At 29.3% G+C, this 8,784-nt stretch overlaps 1 protein-coding gene across 1 annotated transcript; it reads right to left on the bottom strand.

The window, feature by feature from the left end:
• Positions 1–2,132: 2,132 nt before the first annotated feature.
• LOC107934454 (low affinity inorganic phosphate transporter 1) lies at positions 2,133–3,768 on the bottom strand. The gene has a single exon (XM_016866885.2). The coding sequence runs from the start codon at positions 3,766–3,768 to the stop codon at positions 2,179–2,181; it is 1,590 nt and encodes a 529-aa protein (XP_016722374.2). The 3' UTR covers positions 2,133–2,178.
• Positions 3,769–8,784: the final 5,016 nt, after the last annotated feature.

Raw genomic sequence — 8,784 nt, 5'->3', positions numbered from 1 at the left:
AAGAATCTTCATTTTCCTTGTTTTTAATTATGAATCCTTATCCTCTTTAGTTATTTTTTGAGTTAGCCCATCACTATTTGCTCCATTAATTCTAAGGTCATTATATCTATTTTCATTCTTCAAGAGTTCAATCATGACCTAATTATGTATTAGCACTCAAAGAATTTAGGTTACATAACATAAATAAATCCATGAATTATCATTATATAATACTAGTGTATTAAGTGACACTTTATGTCTCATTTACATTTTTGCACCAAAGTGTACCCTCATTTACTTTTCTTGATGAGTCAACTCATCACTATCTTCTCCATTAATTTCAGGTAACTGGTAATTGCATCTCTCTTCTCCAGTTGCTTTTTTTTTTCTCTTTCTTTTAAGTTTTTGACAAGCAATTATAACCAAACCGAACTTTTCTTTAGTTTTTAACAATCTCTTCAAGTCTTTAGTTTCCTTAATTTTAATTACCGACACTTATTCTCTTCAAATTTTCTTTTGAGTCAACTCATCACTCTCTTCTTTATTAATTTTTGAGACATTATATCTATTTTTATTCTTCAAGAATTCACTCATGAATTAAAAAATCCCATAAATTATCGCCATTTCACTTATCATTGGTTCTTAATTTTTTTTATAATAAAATAGCGTAATAATTACAACCTAGCAGAAGTAACATTTGAAGTTGAAGATAAAGACTTTATATTTAAATGAATCTAATCAGCAGCTTTAGTGGGGACTTGAAATACTCGTGGACCATATGAGAAATCCTTCATGATTTTTAAAATTAATTAATTAATTTTTAAAATTTTTGTTAAACTAAATATTGAATAAATTTGTAAACAAGATATATACCCTTTATAAATTTAAACATTAATTATTTAATTATATTTTTTATTACAATAAAATAAAATAAAATTAAATATTCAATTCTATTTTTATCACAGTAAAATATTAATTTTTTAATTAACATTAGCATTGAAGTCCTTATAAATTTAAATTCCTTAATTTATTATTTTTATTACATTAAACATTTTTTTATTTTTTTTCTATTTACATTAATATATATTTTGATTACTTCACGTGCAACCTGAGTTAAGAAATATAATAGTAACTAAAATATTTAACTAAATATTATAATTATCATGAAAAATATTTAAATGGATAAAGAACATAAGTTCAATAAATAAATAATTATACAATGAATAAATTAAAAACAAAACAATTTAACATTTAATTTAATGAAGGGAAAATATTTGGAGTATTAACAATAGAGTTTTTGGATTTCACAAGGAGGATTATGGTGATGACAAGTGTTCATAGAGTATATTAAAATATTAAAAAAATATGTAAAAGAAATGAAACACATGATAATTTTCAACTTTGCTTGTGTAATTAAAAAAAACATACTCACAGTGTCCCAAATATTAACCCTTTAATGAAATTATTTTATATTTTATTAATTAATTTAATAAAAAATAATTAATAAAAATAATTGATTAATAATTGAAAAAAAATATTTGATTCAGATAAGTATTTTTAAAAATAGCTAATTTTTAATTTAAACTTTAAAATAAAAAAATTAGTTGATATTCAATTTAATAAAATTATTTAGATAACAAATTTTATGTGGAATTTTATTTTAATAAATAATTAAGAAAATATAATTTAATAAGGATTTTAATAATAATGATAGTAAAAATAAAAAAAAGTCATTATTATTTGGTTTTCATTAAAAATTATTAAGGGCATAAAAGATATAAACGTTCACTATTTTATGTTTTAGAGTTAGTTCTTAATAATAATAATTTAATATATTGATGTAAATTTTTTATCACAAGCGGGTGATTTTACCATATATTTTATTTATTTTTAAAAATTTTAAACATAATTTAAGGACACGTAAAAAAAATCACAACCTGAATTAAAAAAAATTCTTATAATAATAATGTATAGTCTCTATATGGAATATAAAATATAATAAAATCATATAAATATGAATAATATATGTACCTAAAATATATTAAATATTAAGGAATTATATATACAAAAAATATGTTTATAAATAATTTATAAATATATATTTTAAAAACAATATTATACTATTACTTCAATTCCTTGTCCTTGTTATGGTCTTATTCAGTTTATGATCTTAAACATCCTAGTTGAACTTGCTATAGCTCAGACTGGAACTTTTTCAACAGAAAATCTCTGCTCATACCCGTTATCTTCTTCATTTTCACCTGTAATATCTTCCAATGATCTCCCCATGGTTTCAGGTACTAAAAGAGTGAAAAGCATGCCCAGACAGTTGACTGCACCAAGCACGATCAGTGCATTTTTAACTCCGATACCAGTATGGTAACCTTTATCAACCTTATCATGATTTGTGCTTTGTGCAGCATACAAGAACCCTAATGAGCCTACAATGGCACCAGCTTTTCCGGCCGCTGCTGATATCCCGTGGCAGGTTGATCTCAGCCTGGCAGGGAAAATTTCAGCCGGCACGATGAATGTGGTGGCGTTGGGTCCGAAGTTGGCGAAGAAGAAGGTCAATGAATACATGATGAGGAAACCTGTGTTGTGAGTTTTCCAGTATGGGTAAGGGATGGCAAGAGCAAACATGAATACAGACATGAAGAAGAAGCCCATCAGTTGGATTGCGAACCGGCCAAGGTGTTCAATGAAAGCCACCGTAAACCAGTATCCAGGAACCGTGCCGCAGAGTGCAATAAGTGTTTGAGCCTTGGCAATTTGGTAAACCTCTTTAGTTGCACTCATGGTTTCCGCTTTAGGGAGCCAACCAATTGCACTGAAGATATCTTTTTGGAACAGATTGGAACTGTAAAAGGCAATGTCCAACAAGAACCAAGTTGAGGTTGTTCCAAGCAAGTGTAATCCATGGCGTTTGGCAAATTCCTTGCTGAATAGACCAAATTGTTCTCTCCCTATCTTATCCACCTTCTCTTGTTCCGCATTGAGTTCCACCTGCAAGACCTTAGACATGTCTGCAGCTGCCTGTTTAGCATTTCGGGCTACAAGGGCGGTGTAACGAGCTGTTTCAGGCATCTTCATTCGCCAGTAGTAAGTGAGAAGAGCTGGAATTGCACCAAACATCAGTATGATCCGCCAAATATAGTCGGCTTGGGGTGCCGTTGAGTGTTCTCTGTCAACATTATATGGAAGGGCCTTGTAGGCATGATCAAATGCAGCTGACACAATCAGAGCAATAATCCCACCTGTTAAAATTCCGAATCCTTGCATTGCAAACACCGCCGCAATAAACGCTCCGCGAGTCTTCTTGTTGGCATATTCAGACATGATTGTGGCTGACAAGGGATAATCACCACCGATTCCAAAACCAAGCCAAAACCTGAAGAAGCAAAGGGTTGCCATTACACCATCTGGGGACTTTCCAAAGGAAAGTCCGGAGGCAATGGAACAGATCACCATGAGCATCAAGGTGAGTCCATAAACTCGTTTTCGGCCTAATTTATCACCGAGCCAACCAAAGAAAAGCTGTCCAGCTAAAGTTCCGCAAAAGGCCACACCATTAACAGCAGCTGCAATACGAAGAGGCAAAGTTCCAGGCTTTTCAGAAAGTGCATCAAAGTAGTAAATACGACCGAGCAATTTTGTGATAAGAGAGATGCTAAAAAGGTCATAAGCGTCAGTGAAGAAACCCATTCCAGCAATCACAATTGCAGTGAAATGGTACCATTGTGTCTTTGCTGCATCTAACGCATTAAGAACTCCAAGCTGGTTTGCCATTGCTGTCTTTTTTACCTGAAACAAGATCAAATAAGAAATTAACAAAACATATATAGGAATTCTGGGTTTTTTCAGATTAAAATATCCCATGTCAAATAAAAATGGAAAAGGAACCAAGTTGAACAAAACTGGTTCAGCCATTTAAACAAACTGTTTCAGCTTTTCATTCTGGGATGATTACTGGAACATCATTTTTCACATGCAGCACTCTTAATTTGTTGTTCATCGTATTAAATAAATTCTTAAAGATTCAGAATTGCCTAACCTTTTGAAGCCGAAGATGGGGACCTAGCTAGTTTTAGGCATAAGGGAGAAACATGCCTGAGTTTGTAAGGTGATTGAGTTGTGTGATTCATGGGTGATCAAAACCAAAGGTATTTAAATATTAAGTCCCCAAGAATGAGCTTTGGGTATCAAATGGCATATACCTTTTTCATTCCTTTCATTATTAACAAGAAAATCAATGGAATTTGACAACAATGGCGTTGCTATTTATTCAGTATATATATCAATACAATAATTCGTCTCGTTACATTGCCCATTTTCAGCTCAACACGAAAACTATCCTAGATGATATCAAAGACAAAAGGGACAGCTTAATAATTTTAACACTGATTTGACGTGTTGCTTTCTTTATTATTTCTTTATTTTATGTCAAGTTACGGGTACATAACTAAATCAAGTAAATTGCAAAATTAATTATAGTTAGTATTTTCTTTTTCGTTTTTCACTCAATTACTCTTAGTTTATTTCGGTTAAATGATTAACGATGATGCTCACTTGTTATTTTTTTTATTTTCCACCTAACTAAATTATATTTATTAAAGTCCTCGTGTAATGGTAATTTAGTAAAACTAGTTAACTTTTTCTTTTACGATGTAAATATTAGGGGTGTTCAAAGTTCAGTTAAAAATAATTTAACTGACAGAATTGATCTAATTGGATTAACCGGTCAATGGTAGGATTAGTTTGGTCAGAGGTCAATTAATGATATTTTGGAATTTCGGTTTTCAGGTAATTCGGTTCAAATCGAGTAATTAACCGAATTAACCAATTAATCGAAATATTTATTATTTTCAAGACTTATGTAGTGTTTCTAATATCTTATTTGTTGTTTTCACCTCCATTTAAAGTTTTTTGAAATATTAAATAAAAGAAAATGAACATTAGCAATGTATTTTTTTTATAAGTTTTATACTTATTTTAACCAAAACATATAAATTAACTGAAATATTTTAGTTTGATTAATGTATTTAAATTTTTTTTGACTCGATTAAAGATTAAAAATTTTTACATTTCAGATAATTCGATTAATAATAAGTCGATTCGAGTATTAACAAAATCCACTTAACACTCCTAATAAAATCGCAGGGCAAAAGGTACTTTCAAGGTGGAAAAATGCAGGCCAAAAGGACGGACAAAAAACAAGAAATCAAGAAGAGTATAGCAGATCAAGGTTGAGAAATCAATAAGAAATCATGAAGCTAAAAATTAGGACATTTGATAATCTTAGAGTTTAGTTTCGGTTGTTTTATGTTTTAAGAATGCTTTTATTATTTCCTTTTCTTTTAAATGGTTATATATATATATTCTTATGATTATTTATAGTATTTCTTTTTATATTTTTTATTAATAAAAAATATGGATTTATTTAATTCCTTGGTAAACTCGATGATTAAGACACTTGTTTTGTAAATTCTGATACAACACATTCTATCCCTAAGATAGAAGTAGTCCAAAATTAATCTAAGGCTCTGGAAGCTACGATAATATTATTCCAAGAAGAAATTATTGATGTTCGTTGAAATGGATGTCCATTGAGACTAAAATGAAAAAAAATATTGAATATCTACAAATCATAACAATTTATCTGAAAAGAAAAATGACTTGAAAAATTACATGTTGCGTCTTTTTATAAACATTTATTAAAGAACTAAGACTAGAAGATTCTTTAATTTAAAGAATTCTATTGCGTTGTTTGTTCTCAATGAAAATTGATTATAAAAACTCACTAGGTAAAGTTGAAATTGGATGTCTTGCATTTATGAAATGAATATGGATTTTGATAGATGCATCTACATGATAATCTCATGTGTTATCAATTCGTAACTTGTTATTTGTGAGCTTGTTTGTTGAAAAAAATATATTTTCTGATTATGTAATTAAGAAAATTCTTCTTGTTAATGTTAATGAGTTTATATCTTAAGCTTTTAATGATTGTTGTGTATAAATTAAAATAAAATTTGTAAAGCTTTTTATTTATATGCAAAATGGTTTAGAGAAATTATTGATTGAATGTCTCCGGTTAATATTTAAACTATTATTTATGAGAACGAAAGTTCCTATTCCAACATAAGATTATGTTGATTTACATACTACAACACTTGCACATCAAGCCATTGAGTAATAATAAATACTTCCCTTTGACTAGAAGCCAATATTTTCCAATTTTAATTTTTTTTGGATGTGAGATAATGTTTCAATTACTCCACCACAACGCACAAAGATGAGTCCTCATGAGGTTGGAATCATACATTGATATGAGTCTCCTTATATTATTAAATGTTTTTGAGCTATTAATTATAAATTTAGTTACGACATGATTATTAATTACAATGAGATAGTTTTTCCAACGTTCGGGGGAGAGAATAAACATTTGAATGAATAAAATATTTGGAATGAATTATTATTATCTAATATCCTCGTACAAAACAATGTGAACTAAAAGTTTATAAGATAATTCATTTTACAAATTAATTGCCTGATGCATTTGCTAACCTGCATAAAGTAAACAAATCTTACAAACCCATTGAAAAATACTCTAATTTCAACAGCAAGTCCCAACAGGTAAACCCTTTAGAATAAATTAAACTAATGCATACTTAAAGCATGATAGATCAATTAGTTTCAAAAATGAAAATTTTTGTAAAAGAAAGTAATGAATTTAGATGGTTACATAGTGGAGACGAGTGCTCCTGAAAAGACTCAAGACATAACTAATTATAAAACTTAAGAAGAGATTCAAGAATCTGAACTGAAAATGAAAATGATAAAAATAAAGAGATCTCGATAAGTTGTGTCAATACGAGAAAATATGGAACCGAGAAAAACTTATCAACAACGTTCTTACTTATAATGTTGCTATCAACAGCAAAAGAAAATGAGGATCCTGAGCCTAAATCTGTTGAGGAATATAGAAATAGAAAAGATTGACCAAATTGAAAAGAGACAATTCAAATAAAATTAAATTCGCTTGCTAAACATGAGGTTTTTGGACCTATAGTCCAAACACCTAAGGATGTAAATTTGGTAGGATATAAATTGATGTCTGTGTGAAAACAAAATAAGAAAAATGAAGTCATAGGATATAAAGTGCGACATGTAGCACAATGGTTTTCACAAAAGCCCTAAAGATGTAAAGTTGGTGGATATAATCATGTTTAAATATCTTATTAGTTAGACAGTACGTGAAAAACTTGATATGCGTCAAATATATGTTGTTACAGCCTACCTATATGACTCATTGGATGGTGAAATTTATATAAAAATCCTTAAAGGAATTAAAATCCCAAAAGGATATAGTGTTCCCCTAGAAAATTGTTTTATTAGATTAAAATAATCCTTACATGAATTAAAATAATCTAGATATATGTGGTATAATTGTCTTAGTGAATATTTGTTAAGAGAAAGTTATAAAAATAATGAAATTTGTATGTGTTTTTATAAAAAGGTCTAAATTAGATTTTGTGATAATTATTGTTTATGTTGACGATTTAAATATTATTGGAACTCTTGAAGAGCTTCAAAGTACAACAAATTGTTTAAAGAAATAATTCGAGATGAAAGATATTGAAAAAAAAATCTGTCTCGGCTTGTAGATCGAACATTTAAAGGATGAAATTCATATCCATCAGTCAACTTATACAAAAAAGATCTTAAAGAAATTTTACATGGATAAAACATATCCATTAAGTACCATAATGGTTGTAAGATCACTAGATGTTAATAAAGAATAATGAACTTTTTGGTCTTGAATAGGGGCATTAATGTATCTTACAAACAACGTACGATCTGATATAGCATTTGCTGTAAGTTTGTTAGCAAAATTTAATTATTTTCCAACACATAGACATTAGAATGAAATTAAACATGTATTTAGATATCTTAGAGGAACAATTGGAATGATGTTATTTTATTCAAGTGATTCAAGATCTCTATTAGTTGGTTATGCTGATGCTAATTATTTATCAAATCCACGTAAAGGTCAATCTCAAATGAGATATTTATTTATGTTTGGAGGTACTGTCATATCATAATGTTCAATAAAACAAACATTAGCTGCTACCTCTTCCAATTATGTAGAAACAATTGTCATGCATCAAGAAAGCAAAGAATGCGTTTGACTAAGGTTATTGATCCGGAATATTTAAAAGATATATGTGATTTGTCTCTATAAAAAAAGATGTCAACTATGTTATACGAAGATAATGTTATGTATAACTCAAGTGCTAAGAGAAGTGGGCACTCATGCGTTTATGCTTCTTTTTTTTTCACTTGGTGACATTGGAGTCCTTGCAAGCTTCACATTATCCATCCTAAATTTCTTAAATTAGTGCTTGACATAGTTTTCTTGTGACAGAAAGATGTCGTTCTCAAGTTGCTTGATCAGAAAACAAATGAAGTAGGATAATTCTCCTACCATACTCATCTTAAACTCGTTTAGCATTATCTTAACAAAGCTTTCCCCTGGCACTAATATATGTGAAACCAAAGATTATATCATCAGCATAGATTATTCCATGTTTGATGAATCTGGACACCTCAATATTTCTCTCATTGATAAAACCCTTCTATGCCATTAATTGCATCCTTTAGTAACTTGCAATATCAGCTAATTTAGGTTTCTTTGCTATTGAGACAACAATAGAGTTCTTTTATTTGCCAGTAACTTCATCCTTTTGGAACTTGCTTTTGAGACAGCAACAGAATATGTATAGTGGGAGAGTGAGTAGAGAG

Source organism: Gossypium hirsutum, chromosome D02 (assembly GCF_007990345.1).
Source record: "Gossypium hirsutum isolate 1008001.06 chromosome D02, Gossypium_hirsutum_v2.1, whole genome shotgun sequence".
NCBI lineage: Eukaryota > Viridiplantae > Streptophyta > Magnoliopsida > Malvales > Malvaceae > Gossypium > Gossypium hirsutum.
Note: the sequence above shows the minus strand (reverse complement) of the source record. Positions and strands in the feature narration are given on the sequence as shown.